This window comes from Urocampus carinirostris, chromosome 3, assembly GCF_059441175.1.
Source record: "Urocampus carinirostris isolate Australia breed hairy pipefish chromosome 3, RoL_Ucar_1.0, whole genome shotgun sequence".
NCBI lineage: Eukaryota > Metazoa > Chordata > Actinopteri > Syngnathiformes > Syngnathidae > Urocampus > Urocampus carinirostris.
In genome coordinates this window covers 42,573,692-42,592,884 of record NC_142351.1, presented here as the reverse complement: position 1 = coordinate 42,592,884, position 19,193 = coordinate 42,573,692, and the positions used below count along the sequence as shown (strand labels likewise).

The following is a 19,193-nucleotide window of genomic DNA, read 5'->3' as shown; positions in this document are numbered from 1 at the left end:
GAAAGGCAGATAACCTATAGGTTGGTCTCATCATTTGCAAACTCCAAAGCCAACACTAGTAATATTTCTTAAACTTACTGACCCTTGTTGATATCTGCCAATTAAGTGAAATTAGGTTCCAGAGTTCCAATAACTGGAGTGTTTTTGAACAATCAAGGTAGTAGGTACTGTGTATATAAGGGCATGTGATCATCACTTGTTTGACGGGTTACTTGCTTTTTTCCCTCCTCAGCAAACATAAGAAGGGAGCTCTTTCACAACTCATAGTTCAACGCTGACAGAATCTAATAAACCCGGAGGTCACAGGTGGCCGAGGCATACCTAAGACTTAAATTTTGAAGGTGAAATCCAATATTTTGTAAGATGGTTTAAATTTCCAACTAAATGAGACTTGTAGGAGATCTCCTGTGACTTTAAAGCTACTCTTGTAAGCTAGCCAATGTGCAGAGGGACACGTGATGTCACACGCAATTGCAATGTTGGCGGAAGTACTCATGGATGCTCATGGTGTAGCGTATCAAGCTAGCAACTTGAAAGTTATTGTGCTACCCGAGGATGAACAAAGTTGTCCCTGAAGTACAAATTAAATCCAAAAACCTCACTTTCCCACCATTGAATGCTTTCAGTGTTTTCGTCCGCTATGATGTGTTGATTTCTATGCTTCTATGATCATGGAAACAGAAGCCTTGAGATATATGCCTAAATTTAACTCCCCATGCAAAATGTAACTCTTCTTTGCATGAACACGCACTATGCTTCAGACCTTTGCCTTTATTTTACATAACATGGGCCAATTGTCTGCCACCTTACTGTTAAAATAACCCCCCCCCCCAAAAGTTTTTTTCTTGTTCTTTTTTTTTCCTTTTTTTTCTTCGTTTCCTTTTCTTTTTTTAAATATTTTTTTCCCTTTGTTCTTTTAATTACCCCTTTTCTCTTTTTCTTAAAAAAATTGCTTTTTGGTCACTGAGTCTCTGTAGTTTGTGTTCTTTCTTGTGCTTTGTAGCACTTTTTATGGTTGCACTAGACACTACAGCATTATCTTGGTGGTCAGACATTATACTATCCTTTTCATGGAAGTGCAGCCCACACAAATTATGGATTTACCAAAGTGTAGACAAATAAGCCCAGCACAACAACAACTACTCCTTTTTCTCTTTTTTTATGTTGGCCGTGTACCCGATAGACCTTTTTCTTTTCAAAAACTCTTTTCGTTTATCGGAATACGTACACCTTCGTTTTGTCAGGACCAGGTTTTCCCCATTTATTTTTCCGACCAGCCTTTTTGGTCGAATATTTTTAACCAGACAGAACTGAACTTTCACAATCAACCCTAGTTCAAAGAACTCAGGCCATTGAGATGGGTGGTAAGATTGCACCTACTGATGGACAGTTCCCAGACATACCCCAGTCTCATCACGGAGACGAACAACCTTCAAGTGGATCACAATTAAGTCTGATAACATGAAACTTGTGATTACAATTTAAAAATTCATCACCATGTATGAATCATGACGAAAGATGCCACTTGCTTAAATGCCAGCTTTTCTGTTTTAATCACCCACCCACTATTGGCTTCAAAACAATTTGAGGGTGATTGTTTCAGCTCCGCCCCAATCTAGAAACTGGTTCACAAGCCCTTTACAACGGAACAACTGACAGGATTCGTTCTGTCTTCTCGCCTGCTGGGCAAAGAACAAGAGTTACCACAAATGCTATGGAAACAAAACACTCTTTTGAACGGCATGTGGTCTCGCACTGAAAGTCTGTTAGCCATTTTTGCTGTGTCCCGGCCAAGACGTGAACCTTCAAGACATCTAGTACCTCCCCAAAGTGACGGTTTGATTTAAAACTTCATGCTGTTCGGTTCTGTGGGCTGGGTAACTTTAGTAGAATAGACTGTATGAATGAGTGTTCTAAATTAATCCTATCAAAATATAAATCCCATTCCCTTTAGATATTAACTTATTTCAATTCCCATCCACCTCCCCACGTGCCAGACTCTATGCAATAGGGCTACTTCAGAAATGTTGTATAGCATGAAATTTCAAACCTGTAAAAATTGATTAAAAAAAAAAAAAGTATAAAAATTCTAACCAGCTATTTGAATGTTGCTTATTTCAGCTTTGTCTCACAGGCCAGATTAAATCCACTGATGGTTTTAATTCTGCCCACCCCTGGTTTTATACTAATATCATAAAAAGACACAAAGGTTTTTTGAGTGATCTCACCTGACTGGCAGTGGCTCCTATTAAAGGGGGAGAGTCTGCTCCAACAGGCCTGAGGAAACGTGGCGGCCTCTCGACGGGGGAATTTCGGCGACGGTAGAAAAGGACATAGGCATAGCGCGTCACTACCTGGCTCTCCTCCACCATTGTTACAGTGCTGTCATCAAACAGACGCCAGCCTGTGTGGGGACCGATATCAGAAACATTAAGAAGAACTGGAAAGAAAAAAAAGGGCAAAATTGACAGTTAAAAAACAAACTAACCAACATCACTACGCTGGCTATTTTTGTCACTTGGCAGACGAGCGTAGGCAGTGTAGTGACCACCGATCATCCCGCCATAGTGGTTGATGACGGCGTACAAGTCGTAGATGGGTGGGTGCTGCATCTCATCCTTCTGACCAATACAGAACTTACTCAGATCCAGATTCCTGCAAGAGAAAACGTTTTAGAGTCGAATAAGAACTGCACACAGAAAAAATAGTTTAAAACGGACATTCACCTGACAGGAAAGTCAACCATGTCGTTAATCTTGTCTCTCCAGATGAAACTCCGAAAACTAAAGCGCTTCAGTTGAATGATCAAAACGTTGGGAAGACGCCACAAAAGCAATTGCTTAGAAGCCTCACGGTGCTGCTGGCACTTGGGACAGTACCTTTGGAGGGAATGGAATGCCAGAAGGTTGTAGGGAAAAGCTAATTGTTGGATACTGTCCATCAAATTAAAAAAAACAAAAATCACCCCCCCCCCTCCTATTCATTTGATTCATTCATCAACCTAATGAGTTAAAATTTTGTTACATAGTTTTGCTACTTTGCGGATTATCATTGTACATTATGTTCTACACCATCCCTTTTTTGCCCGTTTGCCTTGATGTTAATGTGTGATAGAGTATTTGATGAATAAATAAATAGATTGGCGTGTTTGACCATTGAACAAGAGATTAGTGTATATAGTTTTTGTAGTTTTGTATCTAAAAGAAAAACGTCCGTTTGAAAACTCACAAGGTATAATTGATTTTCCTTTCAAAATTTGGCAGATTCTGAATAATATGTATACTTGGTCAAAAAACTAACAACATCATAAGATCCAGTAATACTGATATGTGACATGTGCTACGTAATGGCAGTAATAAGAGCCTTACCATGCTTCTTCTGGTGCCAATACCTCAGGCTTGGTAAACAGGTTGAGGCACTGCTCCAAGGTGAAGTGCCCTGCCCTCGCTGTCTGACTCAAAGAGCTTGGATCTTCCTCATAGTCCAGCTCCTTTGAGCTCACGAGCACATACTCTTTTAGACGCTCGTTGTTCTTCCACACAAGCTCAAGAGTTGTATCATCATCAAGGTCAGCAAGAATATCTTCTGCAGAAAGTTTTGCAATCAAAACAGAATCTAGGCTTGCTTGTGTAGATTGACTAACTGCATTACTTTACAGCTTTATTTGCTAGAAATTGCATTACGGTACTTAAACAGAAAAGTCCGTCCAACTACTGAAATGTTAAGGCAAAAAGTCAATTTACAGTGTTTCCTACCTTTCTCCTCAAGTCTCTGCTCCTTATTGTTAGTATGGAGTACATTGATGTAGAATTGCCCAGCATGCACTGAAGATGGATCATTAGGTTGTTGATAACCAGCGACTGCAGCTGAAAAACAGCAACCGGCAAAAGATAATCAAGAAAATAATAACAATGTACTTAATTAAAAAACAAATATATTAGTCCACCTTCTGGACGTACTGCCTTCTCACAAGATGTTTCTTTTTCAACATGAGTATCCCGAGAGCAGCTGGAAGTTAAGGTGATAGACTCTGGGTTTTCAGAGTCTAAAGTCTGTGTGGTGAAAAGGGAAGTCTGGGGGGACGTGAGGGGAACTGTATCACCAGAGTCAAAAGCTGAGGCCAAGGTGTGTACTTCAGGTGGGACAAGTCTACATTCATTTTGTTCTGGAGTACTGATTCCACCCAGTGCCTCATCTCCTGAACTTGGACCAACTGCTGGTGTCGTCGACAGTAGTGGAAATGAGTCAGGGGATGTCCTCCCTGATTGGAAAGGAGGCTGGAACACATTAACTGAAAACCTGCACAAAACAATAAAAAATAGCATTTATACAGTTCACACGGAACAGCAATTACGGTATTAACAAATACATGTGTTAAAATATCATGGGAATATACGACTGAATAATGATTTTGTGTCTTGCAAATTATATTTAACAATTCCAAATGCATATTAATGTTAATATTTAATTGTGGGTCAGGTTGTGTTAATCGTGTATGGAACCTGGGAAATTGTAGCCTGGTGAACCTTTGAAAATGCACTGATTTTAATAATTACCTCTTTTTGGGGTCACTATATTTTTGCACATTTCAAAAACATGCAACATTAAATTCTATTTTTACTGCTGGACGCAACTGGCATGAGTAAACTTTGTACCTAGAGTAACCATGCAGGAGCTGTGTGAGGCGGCTGTAGGAGAGCCGGGACTCGGGTACACTGACTAGGAACGGCAAACCAACATTTTCCGCGTTGGGTCGACAATGACCTTTGTGATTAGACCAATGGGCCTTTTGACAGAGTCTGGACAGAAAAGAAAGCACAAAAGGAAGTTAGCAATTGCACTTTGAGATGGATGCTTAACACATGATTTGATTAAGTAAGGACATTGCTCACTGATTGCAATAGCCAACGCTGTAACAGCGAGTACAACGCTTTAGTTTGTCTTCCTCAGAGCCTGGTGGCTTCAGACAGGAAGCACACTTAGAGATTGGAATATTCGGAACCTGCAGTCTCTATAGGGATAAATGCATTTTAATATCACTGGATACCATTAAGCGATACATATTTTTCAAATTTACTTTACCTGCTGCACTCGGAGCAACACTACACGCTCCTTGGCCAAATCTTTGGAAAGCACTTCGAAGCAGAACAACATGTCTAACGAAGATACTGTGTCCAGAGAGTGAGAAGGCAGAAAAATTCGCTGGAAGCAGTTCTTCCCCACCTGCATCAAAGGTAATACGCTCAGTCCTAACTTCGTAGAAACCATCCGAAAGAGTCGAGAACAGATCTAACCTCTGCGAGTCTAAGGTTCTCTGGCTTGACTCTAGTGCTTCTGGAAATAGACTCAAGGACCTCTGCTGTACTGGAGTTCTCTTTGCTTACACTCACCAAAAACTGGCACATGCATATGGCACAAGAATTCATGCGAGACTGTCTACCATTTAACGGGCATTATTTTATCTTATCTCACCTTTATTGGCTTTTTATGTGGCTCCTTTCCAAAGTAGAAAACTGAGAGCACCTTTTGTTTCTGTGGTAATGGTACCGGCAAGTAGAGGAAGGGGTCAAATGTGATAGAAACCTGAAGGTAGAGGGAGATAAAGAATGATCATTGAAGATTTACAGCGACTTTAAATTAAGAAGGGAAAACACCTACGACTTTTACCTTGGAGCATGTGGGACAGACTAGCTTGGATTTAAACTGGCCTTGGAAGAGGTCTACTACAAATGAGTCATTTCTCATTTTATGCCTCTGCCATGCCTCCTCTGCCACAACCTATAAACAAAATACAAAATAAAATAAATATTGCATCACACAAAATAAATCAAGGTATCAGCAGAAAACACATATATGACAGCCATTTGTACATATATTCTACATATACAGTTGTATGCAAAAGTTTGGGCACCCCTGATCATTTTTAAGAGTTACCTTTATAGATCATTGGTTGTTCTGATCAGCAGATCAGCAATTTCAGTTAAATATATCATAGCACACTAACACAGTGATATCTGAGAAGTAAAATGAAGTTCATAGGATTTACAGAAAGTGTGCAATAATTGCTTGAACAAAAGTAGGCAGGTGCATGAATGTGGGCACCCTTTTCGTCTTATTGAATTGAATACTTTTAGCACAAATTATTGGATAGCAAAGTTTGTTTGGTAAATTAATTGACCCTTGATCTACATACACAGGTGAAATCATGAGAAAGGGTATTTAAGGCGGCCAGTTGCAAGTTATTTTCTGCTTTGTATCTTCTCTGCAGAGTGGCAACATGGGAGCCTCAGAACAATTGTCAAATGACCTGAAAACAAAGATTGCTCAACTTTATGGTTTAGGGGAAGGATACAACAAGCTAGCTTAGAATTTTCAGCTGTCAGTTTCCACTGTGAGGAACATAGTGAGGAAATGGAAGGCCACAGGCACAGTTCTAGTTAAGGCCTGGAGTGGAAGGCCAAGAAAAATCTCGGATAAACAGAAGAAGGACGGTGAGAACAGTCAAACTCAACCCACAGACCAGCTCCAATGACCTACAACATGATCTTGCTGCAGATAGTGTCACTGCGCATCGTTCAACTACTCAGCACGCTTTGCACAAGGAGATGCTGTATGTGAGAGTACTGCAGCAAAGCCTTTTCTACGCACATGCCACAATCAGAGTCGCTTGAGGTATGCTAAAGCACATTTGGACAAGCCAGCTTCAGTTTGGAATAAGGTGCTGTGGACTGATAAAACTAAAATTAAGTTATTTGGACATAACAAGGAGCATAGCATGGTTGAAGAACACAGCATTCCAAACACTTGCTACCCACAGTAAAATTTGTGGTGGTTCCATCATGCTGTAGGGCTGTGTGGACAGTACAGCTACTGGCAATCTTGTTAAAATTGAAGGTCGCATGGATTTCAGTCAGTATCAGCAGATTCTTGCGAACAATATTCTAGAGTCAGTGACAAAGCTAAAGTTGTGCCGGGGCTGGATACTTCAACAAGACAACGACCACAAACACTGCTCAAATTCTACTAAGGCATTCATGCAGAGGAACAAGTACAATATTCTGGAATAGCCGCCGTCTCAGTCCCCAGACCTGAATATTATTGAAAATCTGTGGTGTGATTTAAAGCAGGATGTGCATGCTCGGAAACCATTAACCTGACTGAAGTGAAGATATTTTGTAAAGAGGAATGGTCAAAAATACCTTCAACCAGAGTCCAGACCCTCATTGGAAGCCATAGGAAGCGTTTAAAGCAGGGGTGGCTAACCCGGTCTTGGAGAGCCGCACGTACTGCATGTTTTGGTGGTTTCTCTGCACCAATACAGGTGATTCCAATCACCTGAATCGTTATCAAGCTCTCACAAAGCCTGCTAACAAGCTGAAAATTGGCGTCACCTGTGTTGGAGCAGAGAAACCACCAAAACATGCAGGCCGTGTGGCTCTTCAGAACCGGGTCAGCCACCCCTGTCTTAGAGGCTGTTATTTCTGCAAAAGGAGGATCTACTAAATATTGATGGAATTTTTCTGTTGGGGTGCCCGAATTAATGCACCCGCCTACTTTTGTTAATGCAATTATTGTGCATTTTCTGTAAATACTATAAACTTCATTTCACTTCTCAGCTATCACTGTCTGCTATTTGATATATTTAACTGAAATTGCTGATCCGAACAACAAATGATTTATAAAAGGAAAATCTTGAAAATGATGAGCGGTGCCCACGCCTTTGCATACGATTATATACATATACACATATATATATATATATATATATATATATATATATATACACTATAAGTTATATTAATATACATATAAAGTATTACTCCCAACACACAGAATGGAACAGCTTAAAAAATACCAACCTCATCCAAACGACCATCAGAATCCACCGTCTCTGTGTATGGCTTATTCTGAATACGATTTAAGTCCTCATGGAGGCCGTCAAGCAAAAACGCCATGAACTCCTGGGCATCATGCTGCGCATAGCCTGTGAACTGATTGGCTTTGCTAGCGACAATTGCCTGCAAAGTTCGGTTGAAATAAAAATGTGGTGAAAAAACGGTTTTATAATCAGAGATTTTAATGTTTCCCAAAACAAATACTGTATGCATACCTTGAGTTTTGAGGGCTGGAAGGCATGATGTGTTCCTTTCCAAAGGGCCCTGAGCAGCACTGCAAAACCAATGGCTAATCTGCCTCCTGTTCCCAGCGGATTATTGCAGTTTATTTCTGACTCAAAGGCTCGATCTATAAGTAATAAATGTGTTTTAATTGGCAAGTATTAAAAGTATTTGCACTTTGACTGATAGTCTGTTCCCATCGATAAACATCACCGGTCAATTAGTATTTACCATGAAAGTAATCCCTGAGTTCTCTGGTGTTGGACAGGGATTGAATGACACTATTCATGAAGCACGTGTTTCCGAGGTTGACCAATCCCGTAAAACCAGGCAGGCAAACCTTCTTTTCCTCTTCTTCTTCATGCTGCTCTTTGCTCGCAGAGACAGCATGAGTCATGGGCTGCACCATGCATGTAGGCTTAGGCTGAAATAAAGAAAATAAAAAGTGATTACAAAATGAGGGGGAATTGCTTGAACATAACTTAAAACCCATTATTTCTGGGGGGTGGAAAGGAGCTGCATTCCCTAACTTACTGTGATAACAGTGGGCTCTGGCTTCGTGATAGCAACGTGTTCAGAGACGGTACGAGGAGCTACCATCTCCAAACAACTGTCCTCCACTCTGGGTGGCGCTTTAGGGACCTTTGGTTTCTCCTCACAAACCCTTGGGGGCTCTTCCTTGGTTGGCAGGCTGTGCTGGCTGCTGCATGGTTTGCTCTTTTCTGTGCACACAGGGCTCGATGGCACAGCCACCTTGGCGCCACCCACTGCACCTTAAACAGAGGACAAAATAACTTGTGGTTAGAAATGGCAGTGATACCAATATGAAACAGAGCACAGGAAAAAAAGCTGACTCATGTATGTTAATTCGACCCATGTATGAAGCTATTAAAAGCTTAAAAAAAAAAACAAAAAAACAGCTAAACAATAAGCTGCCAGTTTTCTCAAATACAGACGCTCTCCGACTTACTACGACCAATCGACTTACAAAAAAACAGTAGACCCGAACATTTTTTGGGGATGTCGAAAAATATCCGGACGTTTCTGTAACTTAATTTTTGTATTGTGAACACCTTTTTCTGAGAACAGGAAATTAATGTAGTGCTTCTTTCCGCAACTACAGTCGTGTGGTGGCGCTGTAAAAGGTACCCCAGCATTCACCCTGAAGAAGAAATCCGCTTCCTCTTCCTAGTTTGTGTATTAACATTCTATACTGTATCTCCAGCGCGACCTTTGACATTTTTATTGTTTAATATCTTGTGCAGCCGTTCAATATGGTTGGTGTAAAGTGTAAAGAAGAGGCGAGCGGTTTCTTTTGAAATGAAAGTGGAATGTCGAAGCTTGATGCTGTAGAGAAAATCGTCGGATCGCTTTTTTTCGGCCACTTTTTACCGCAGAAGAGGAAGTCGCTTAACTGTTGAAGCGCATCTTCCAAAAGTACGTTAAACTTCTCTTTATTTATCTTTATAGAGCATATTATTTTATGAAATGTTTTATCTTTTAGTACAAACCAATACAGATTACTCATACAAGCCTTAAACGTACTTGCATAACCCTTAAGCATACAAAATATAGCACTAAAGCAGATTACGAACAAATTCAACTTCCGCACGATCGTCTTTAGTCTTTTTAAAATTAGATATCAGCAAATAAACCCATAATGTCCCCCCCATGATGTGGTGAAAGAAAACCTGCCTGAATCTATAGCAAAATGTGCGATTTATTAAGCATGTGTTTGTTTGAGACAGTTGATAGTAACGGACCACATGATGAAAAATGCCACATATCTCAACACTGTCAAGTAGAAGCTTGGCATCAGACCTTGTGTGGCAGGGGCCTCTAAACCCTCCCAGCGTTGACTGAGTCTTTTCTTCAGAGTAATGTCTACTCGGGATACCGTGAAAGAGTAGGAGCACTGCTCAGGTTTTATCAGGTTCCTGAAGTAGGAATGGTGCACAAGAACAAGAGATGGGTCAGGCTTATGAGACAAAAATATCTAAAAATTAAATATTACCATGGAAAGAGAACTTTCCAACTATGGTCTACAGTATCTCACAAAATCGTAGCAGATTTCACAAATAAATGTCAGTTTAAAGAGTAAATGCACAATAAGGCCTTTCTTTTGTTTTGTTTTTTTCCCCTTGAAATCGTACAAGACATGCATCAATTTTTAAAAGAGTGGGAGCGAAGACACACATTTTCATGACATCGACAAGTTGTAAAAAATAATCTCTGCCGAAAGGAAAAAAAAAAACAATTTAGGAGACATAATAAACTTTACTTAAAGAATTGGCATTTCAACATGACAAAGTTGAGTTTTTTCAGAGAGTTGGGGCACATTATTGTGATCCAACAACTTGCCCTTTCATGAAAACAAAATAGCTTCGTACGATGTTAGCCTTCCATGCATTTTTTTCCTCCTCCATGCTGGTGATAATTCTACTACAAGCATTTATCAAATGAAGCTGATTTGAAAAAGAGTACTTAGAGATTTGAAATGGTCATATTATACATTTTAATCAAAATAACGCATTTCTCTAAATAACTGGTAGAACTAATTTTGGAGTCGTTTAGGCTTTTTTTTACCGATTTGCAATGTTATTGAATACATTTAAAAAAAGATTGCATCATGGCAAGCAATACAGCATTGATGGTATTTAAAAAAGAAAAAAAAAATTCTATCCCCGGTTGGGCTAGAGAGGGATGGGCACCACCAGTCTGCACTTAGCCAAGACACACCACAGGAAATGGTGGCCCTATTATAAGAATAATAATAATAATTTCCTTGTATTGTCATTCTATGTAACAATGCACACAGAACGAAATGTCGATACACCTGACCCGTACAGTTAAACTGTAGCGAAGCCGATTACCCTAAAGGTTAAGGGATTCCACCCACCAAACATCAACTATCTCCACACAAACATAAATAATGCTAATTTGAATGAATATGAAGAATGCATGGGGTTACCTGAGTTTTACTTGCCACTTAAAGACTGTACTTGGTCCACAGTCTGGGTAAAGCCGAAGAAAGTTTGCGTCACTATGAAAAGAAAAACGGTGAGACAATATGATTTGTCATTGGCTCGAAATGGATATACATTTCCAGAAAATTAAGTGAAGCAAACACTGGAGGTTTTGTCCTTTACCTTGTTTGGAAGATGAGAGTGAAGTCCTGCTCCCTAAAAAGTACTCTGGATTTGTCCCTGGAGATGCTCTTTACATAGACATTGACAACCATCAAGTCTGTGCCTTTCTCATATGAGTCATTCTTCAGAGATTGGAGGTTTACCATTGGCTCAGGCACTACAGGGGTAATATATAGACTTAACTTAATAATTAAGACAAAGCACAGGGCCAAAGGGAAACTAACACAAAGACAAACCTTCTTGTTGCTTTGTGAGAGATGGATCCTCTTTGGACTGGTCACGTTTCTCTTCTCCATCCCAGCAAACCTGAACCATGGTCGGGCCTGTTGATGGTTCTTTTTTGACAGACAGCCCTTGAGAGAGGACGCTGGTAGCGTCTCTCAAGCCAGCATGTTGTAGAGTTTTAGCATCCTGCACCAATTCAAGAGGCTGAGACTCTTTTTCTGTCTCTTTATCATTTATATTTGCATGACTTTCTTTAGAGGCCGAGTCAGCAGGATTGTTAGAGACCCAAGTTTTTAGTGAGCCACTTGTGCTTACACTAACCGCAGGTTGAATTCCACCATTTCTGCTTTCAGACACAATGTGCTGTGTGTCTACGAATTGATAAGGTTTATTTGCCTCCTAAAGAAAATGAAATCAAAATTATCAATACAGTTTGCATTTAATAACAAAAAACTAACTTTATCCAGTACTAAATAGCACTTGAACCAGGTTTCTCTTCTACACAATAGATTAGAGTGAACAGCTTATGAGCAAGCTCTACCCAAAATTTGAAATGATCCCTGGTCATTTGACTGAAGTGTGTTGGCAAAGAGCTACCGCCAAAACACAAAAGACAACAGGCCTCAAGGGCCGAGTTTCCACATACCTGGCGAAAGTGTTCCACACAAATAAATCAACTAAAGTTGGAAATTAAGTAACATTTGAAATAATAAAATTATAATAAAAAGTTGTAAAACAATTAAAAATACATCTTTTAAAAATGTACACAGTCTCAAGGGAACAAGGGAAAAACAAGGGAATAAAAAAAGTGTTAACAACACTTGAGATGCCTTGTTGAATATGCACGAAAAACTTGTATAGTTTGGGAACTGCAACAGAAATAGGGCCTTCTTTGATATTAAGATTTCAATCATTTGTTTTATCTTCATACACCTCAACTGCCATAAAATAAATTACTGAATTTTCAAGACAGTAAGGCGCACCTAAAAAACCCAAATTGGCCGAAAAATTCACACTTAATTTGGTGCCCCTTACATGCCCACACAATTGGAAATTTATCACCATATTTGTGGAATTATTAATCATCAATCAATTATCTGTACCGCTTATCCTAAGTAGGGTCACGGGGGTGCTGGGGCCCATTCCAGCTATCTTCGAGCAGTGGGCAGGGGACACCCTGAACCGGTTAACAGCCAGTCGCGGGGCACACAGAGAAAGACAACTCACATGCTCATCCACAAAAAGGGACAATTTGGACCGGTCAATTAACCTGACATGCATGTTTTTGGAATGTGGGAGGAAACCGGAGTGCCCGGAGGAAACCCACGCAAGCACGGCAAGAACATGCAAACTCCACACAGGAAGGTTTGATTTCATGACCTCAGAACTTTGCCGCACACCCGCTAACCACAGCACTGCCGTGCTGCCCAATTTTTAATCAATTGATAACATTTATTTCTGACCATAATGGCATAACAACGGAGACAACCGGGCTCCATGAGTAGACATTGGTAACTGCACCGAATCCTAACCACCAGGCCACTAGGGAGATGGATGGTTGAAAACTATTGCATAACATTGGATGCAATGGGAATTGAAACAGGATTGCAGCAGAGAGAGCCCGGAACCTATCCACTAAACCACTAGGGATACAGACGACACATGAAAAGTGATCAAGTTTCATCTTATTATCACACCAGTTTTAGTTACAGTTTCAGATATAAAAAAAAAAAAAAAAAAAAAAAACAAGTGTTTTAGATGTTTCTTTTTTGCTCAAACCAAAAAATTGTAAATGCAAATTTTTTGACTGTGACCAAGCGTTTATGCCCTCAGGACAACTGAATTACTTCCCATAATTCATTTTTCTTGTTTTGGTTTAGAATCTCATGCGCTTCGCAAATACTTTGTGAGTCTGTGATAAAATAGTGAATTGCAGTGGTCCTTGAGCTTTTCTGGACCAAGGATCAGTTTTAATCTGACAATATTTATCGCGGAATGCCCAAAAAGTGTGATGAGATAAAAACTAGAGCCTTTTAATGTGGCGTCTTCATACCTAATGGTCAAGTGGATAGTATGCTGCGAGCTTCCCGTCGTGATCGGAGTTAGATTCCCATTGCTCCCAAAGATCTTAAAAATTGGGATGAGTGATATATTCCCACCAATCAATAAATGCACAAATACAATATTTTTCCGTGCAACCCTAGCCCTTAAACGAGTTATAATTCCATGCACTTTAGAGTGCAGTTGGCCTTATGGATAAGAAAAAAAATATCACAATATACTTTTTGGGGGCTTCACCTTATAATCCGGCGTGCATTACAGTGAGGAAAATAAGGTCATGACAATGAGTGATCAATGGTTAGCAATCATTTGTACTGACCTTCTTGTCAGCAGCAGCAAACACATTCCCTTGTTCATGTTCACAAAAGAATTGTTCGATGCTCCTGTCTTCACGTGCCGATGGCATTTGAGGGAGCGCTACACTGGGCCGTTGTTGTTGTGACATTGCAGGTTGGGAGTCCATGCCTCTTTCAGTAGAAGACTTTCCCTCTTTGGTGTTCATGGAAAGATGTGAAATGGTGTGTTTCTTCCCAGTCTCTTGGGGTTCCTGTTTGCCTTTGATCAGCTTGGGGGAAGGAGCTCGTCTGTCCCTATCTCCCATAGTCCCGGCCACAGAGTCGATGGATAATTTTTCAGAAAGCTGTTTATGTTTTAGATGGCGCTTAACAGTACGCTCAGATTGGCTGCCACTGCATTTGGATGCATTGCATGAAGGGGAAGCAGGAGCCTGAGATTGATGTTGCACCAGCGAGGAGGACAACTCAAGATGCTCTGATGACTCTGAAGGCACACACCTCAGCTTTGGCACCTCAAACTTAAGGGTCTCCAAGGGTCTGACCTCTTTCTCCCTTTTGTTTGACTTGAACATAGTAGATACAAACAGTCATTAATAATAAAGACTGTAACAAGTGGCGGGAGCAAAATACAAGGCATGAAGCGATAACTTCATACTTAATTTCAATGATGACTCACTTTTAGCGAAGGCCAAATGTGGATGGGGATCTTTTTGTTCAAGATGAGTAACAGGAAGCCTCCTTTTTCTTTGTACTGCACTCGACTACAAGAGGCTTCTATTTCCTCTTGAAATTGGCAGGTCCAATCGCGACCATCTGAAAAAGTACCAACCATTTCCACATTTTGTATGCTTTCTTTAACTGAAGTATCTTTCAGGTTAGGCATTGGCAAATTTACCTGAGAAATGCACATGGCAGTGTGTATCAGTGAAAGTTGTTTTGACATCCTCGATCGTTTGCACACTTTCCCCACAACGCAACTTGATGATTACTTCATTGGCATTTTGTTTCCAGTCCACAAATACATCTGGAAACACAAAAAAATTGTTTTAAATTTCGTGTTTACATTTTTTTTCTATTTGGTAAAAGTATAAAAATAATGGTTCCTTCAAACAAAGTGAGGAGAAAGGAAGGATTAGTTTATTACATTCACTTCACAATCATTTAAAGAGTAAAAGGATATTGAACTTTGTATTCGTATCTGGATAATAAAGTTTCTTTAATAGGATGGAAAAAAGTGTCCATCATGCATGTTTCTATCCCATGAGCTTTAATGACGTTTTAAACCAGATTTACCAACTTCTTGATCTAATCAGATCTTTTTAAAACAAGCTTTTTCCTTTCAGATTTTCTCTTTTCTTTAACTAAACAGAATCACATATGAGTTGTTACTAAAAAATGTGAGTGATACAATAGGCATTGAGTGGGCAATATTTGCTCATAAAAAGAATTTCGGCGACCAACTGTTAGGAATTAACTAGAGAAAAAAAAACATAAGTTCTGGCCACCACAAGACCTCAGATCTCCTTTATAGAGAACTATGCAAAAATTCACTCGAGGCCTGCTCAAAACAAATACTTTATTTTTTTCTGTATAGCACTAAGACTTGTGGCAGTGGTGGCTTTTCAGAAAGCAGGCCAGATTTGGTAAGCTGAAAACGTATAAGGGCTGACCTGTTCAGCCTAACATTCATTAATCCCTTCGTGAAAGGGTTGCTGCGTCAGAACTTCGTAGCTCGCCGTTGTAGCATTTTCATTTTACTCGCGGGGTTTCGTAAAAAAGCGCTGCTGTGTCATTAAAACAGCTTCCAGTTGCTTCACCTTTTCAAAGCGTTCGTCTCCAGTAAGCTTGTTGTAGTCAGCATGTTTTGTCTGGCTGTGATTCTCAATATTATTATTTTTCATAACAGCCAGTCTTTTGGCAAATTAGGCAGACGTATTTGTTTCGGATTTTTGGTGGAAAAACACTACAATTTCCACTTGTCCTTTAAGCGGCGGCCCTCAGTCAACTTTCCTCTTTTCATTCAGTTGCAATGTAGGAAATGGGGTGAGATACAATTCTCACAGAAAAGCAAAGGGTTGACGAAGGGCTACTGCTATCATCTGGTGATTTATTTTAAACAAATTTATGTTATACTGTGGCCAACATTTCTGACGGTCACATATTGATAACTTTATGACGAAGGCCAGTAAAATTTTGATCATAGGCTGTAACTGGCCGCAGGGCTGGACTTTGGACATTCCTGACCTATGGTGTATCGTGAGTAGTAAAAGGCAGACATGGGACCAAGTCACACATGTGCAAGTCTCAAGTAAGTCTCAAGTCTTCACCTTCAAGTCCCAAGTAAGTCCCAAGTATTTTTTTCTTGGGCAAGTCAAGTCACAAGTCAAGTCCCGAGTCTTGGATTGCCAAGTCCAAGTCAAGTCACAAGTCATAAAAACAGCGACTCGAGTCGACTCGAGTCCAAGTCACTAAGTCTCAAGTCCCCATGTCTGGTAAAAGGTAGAGTACTTCTGTTGGCTTTTAGTCTACGATAAAAGCTTATGGAACATCTGTAGTAAGATATATGGTTGGGACCGCCTAGTCAAATCTTACTAACTAGGACATTCTGATCTTCAAGTTAGTGCACTATACAACACATACAAAAAACATCTATATCAGTTAGATAAAAATAGTGTAATTCAACCATTTTACTTTAAAAATCTATATTCTACAAGCTGTGTGCATGAAACGAACATGGCAGAAAACACAGAATCACGCAATATAAAAAAAAAAACACTCTACTGTCTGAGTCATGGGGTGCGCACCTGCCTAGACTCATTCAGGGTCTGCCACTACACTCACAAGCTTTAGTCTCAACACATTGGCTAATATGGGGTGAACACACAAATAAAAAACTTGTACCATGCAACACCATGCCAAATAAGCACAAACCATAAACTAACTTTAAAAAAAAAAAAAAATTAAAGGGAAAACTGACAATCTATAGAAAAATGGAAAATGTTGTATACGCAACCTTTTCCATGTGACAAAACTGTTGAACTCAACTGTGTATCATTAAAAAAGTCTCCGCTTTGAGCGTGCTCCTCTTCCCATTTGGTTTACCACACAACTATTGAAACTTGGCTGTGATTCACCTCTCTGTCTTTCACCCCCTCTCAGTCTAAATGTCAGGAACAACACTCAATCCTTTTTGCATGGTTGTGATGCCTACTGTCACATCAAATTTCGTATCGCACAGGAAAACAAGCAGACAAACCATTTGAATAATAATCTAAAACCTCCAAAAACACTGATAGGAATTGTAGGTTTATGGTAACAGCCAGATGCAGGGATATTTCTTTAATACGTCACCGTTACCATTTCAATACAGGGAGTGCAGAATTATTAGGCAAATGAGTATTTTGACCACATCATCCTCTTTATGCATGTTGTCCTACTCCAAGCTGTATAGGCTCGAAAGCCTACTACCAATTAAGCATATCAGGTGATGTGCATCTCTGTAATGAGAAGGGGTGTGGTCTAATGACATCAACACCCTATATCAGGTGTGCATAATTATTAGGCAACTTCCTTTCCTTTGGCAAAATGGGTCAGAAGAGGGACTTGACAGGCTCTGAAAAGTCAAAAATAGTGAGATATCTTGCAGAGGGATGCAGCACTCTTAAAATTGCCAAGCTTCTGAAGCGTGATCATCGAACAATCAAGCGTTACATTCAAAATAGTCAACAGGGTCGCAAGAAGCGTGTAGAAAAACCAAGGCGCAAAATAACTGCCCGTGAACTGAGAAAAGTCAAGCGTACAGCTGCCAAGATGCCACTTGCCACCAGTTTTGCCATATTTCAGAGCTGCAACATCACTGGAGTGCCCAAAAGCACAAGGTGTGCAATACTCAGAGACATGGCCAAGGTAAGAAAGGCTGAAAAACGACCACCACTGAACAAGACACACAAGCTGAAACGTCAAGACTGGGCCAAGAAAAATCTCAAGACGGATTTTTCTAAGGTTTTATGGACTGATGAAATGAGAGTGAGTCTTGATGGGCCAGATGGATGGGCCCGTGGCTGGATCGGTAAAGGGCAGAGAGCTCCAGTCCGCCTCAGACGCCAGCAAGGTGGAGGTGGGGTACTGGTATGGGCTGGTATCATCAAAGATAAGCTTGTGGGGCCTTTTCGGGTTGAGGATGAACTCAAGCTCAACTCCCAGTCCTACTGCCAGTTTCTGGAAGACACCTTCTTCAAGCAGTGGTACAGGAAGAAGTCCGCATCCTTCAAGAAAAACATGATTTTCATGCAGGACAACGCTCCATCACACGCATCCAAGTACTCCACAGCGTGGCTGGCAAGAAAGGGTCTAAAAGAAGAAAAACTAATGACATGGCCTCCTTGTTCACCTGATCTGAACCCCATAGAGAACCTGTGGTCCCTCATCAAATGTGAGATTTACAAGGAGGGAAAACAGTACACCTCTCTGAACAGTGTCTGGGAGGCTGTGGTTGCTGCTGCACGCAATGTTGATCGTGAACAGATCAAAGCACTGACAGAATCCATGGATGGCAGGCTTTTGAGTGTTCTTGCAAAGAAAGGTGGCTATATTGGTCACTGATTTGTTTTTGTTTTGTTTTTGAATGTCAGAAATGTATATTTGTGAATGTTGAGCTGTTATATTGGTTTCCCTGATGAAAATAAATAATTGAAATGGGTATACATTTGTTTTTTGTTAAGTTGCCTAATAGTTATGCACAGTAATAGTCACCTGCACACACAGATATCCTCCTAAAATAGCTAAAACTAAAAAAGCCCCACTCCAACTTCCAAAATATTCAGCTTTGATATTAATGAGACTTTTGGGTTCATTAAGAACATGGTTGTTGTTCAATAATAAAATTAATCCTCAAAAATACAACTTGCCTAATAATTCTGCACTCCCTGTATTGTGCCAAGCAGTCACCTTTGTGAGCGCACACTCAAGCAATAGGAGCTGTGCACCTATTCAACAAACACACTTGACCTGGGTGCAAAGCATTTACGTTCTACTTAACACTCGGTGATGGCCGCAAGGCTCAATATGGTGAGAAATTGATAACGCTTCATTTCAGCAACAATGCCCATGCACGTGATTCTCTATTGTCCGCATTGTATGCACCTTTTTGTGGTGAAGACTTTTATTTGTGCAAGTGGTGCAACACTTAAAATACACCAGTATACGCTTTCTTTTGAAGCGTTATAAAACCGATCGATGGGTTCTACAAACTCAAATTCAGAAGATCAAAATGGTCACATATAAACAAATATGTCAATTAGGATAAAACAATGTGCAAATCCCAACTTAAAGTGACGATATTTTTG

At 40.2% G+C, this 19,193-nt stretch overlaps 1 protein-coding gene across 6 annotated transcripts in view; it reads right to left on the bottom strand.

The window, feature by feature from the left end:
* The window catches only part of usp19 (ubiquitin specific peptidase 19), a 31,177-nt gene that overhangs the window by 5,370 nt on the left and 6,614 nt on the right, over nt 1-19,193 (bottom strand). For 3 of the 6 annotated variants that reach the window (XM_088331945.1, XM_088331944.1, XM_088331948.1), the window contains 23 exons: nt 14,744-14,872; nt 14,525-14,661; nt 13,872-14,411; nt 11,503-11,890; nt 11,267-11,423; nt 11,089-11,160; nt 9,939-10,054; nt 8,652-8,890; nt 8,349-8,541; nt 8,111-8,244; nt 7,860-8,018; nt 5,668-5,778; nt 5,473-5,583; nt 5,295-5,396; nt 5,083-5,223; nt 4,893-5,011; nt 4,656-4,799; nt 3,947-4,299; nt 3,756-3,866; nt 3,369-3,585; nt 2,727-2,879; nt 2,489-2,655; nt 2,229-2,404 (listed from right to left, as the gene is read on the bottom strand). In XM_088331945.1, the coding sequence (XP_088188071.1) occupies nt 2,229-2,404; nt 2,489-2,655; nt 2,727-2,879; nt 3,369-3,585; nt 3,756-3,866; nt 3,947-4,299; nt 4,656-4,799; nt 4,893-5,011; nt 5,083-5,223; nt 5,295-5,396; nt 5,473-5,583; nt 5,668-5,778; nt 7,860-8,018; nt 8,111-8,244; nt 8,349-8,541; nt 8,652-8,890; nt 9,939-10,054; nt 11,089-11,160; nt 11,267-11,423; nt 11,503-11,890; nt 13,872-14,411; nt 14,525-14,661; nt 14,744-14,872 (4,169 nt within the window). The remainder of the gene's footprint in view (nt 1-2,228; nt 2,405-2,488; nt 2,656-2,726; nt 2,880-3,368; nt 3,586-3,755; nt 3,867-3,946; nt 4,300-4,655; nt 4,800-4,892; nt 5,012-5,082; nt 5,224-5,294; nt 5,397-5,472; nt 5,584-5,667; nt 5,779-7,859; nt 8,019-8,110; nt 8,245-8,348; nt 8,542-8,651; nt 8,891-9,938; nt 10,055-11,088; nt 11,161-11,266; nt 11,424-11,502; nt 11,891-13,871; nt 14,412-14,524; nt 14,662-14,743; nt 14,873-19,193) is intronic. The other 3 variants (XM_088331947.1, XM_088331949.1, XM_088331946.1) reach the window with 2 other exon arrangements.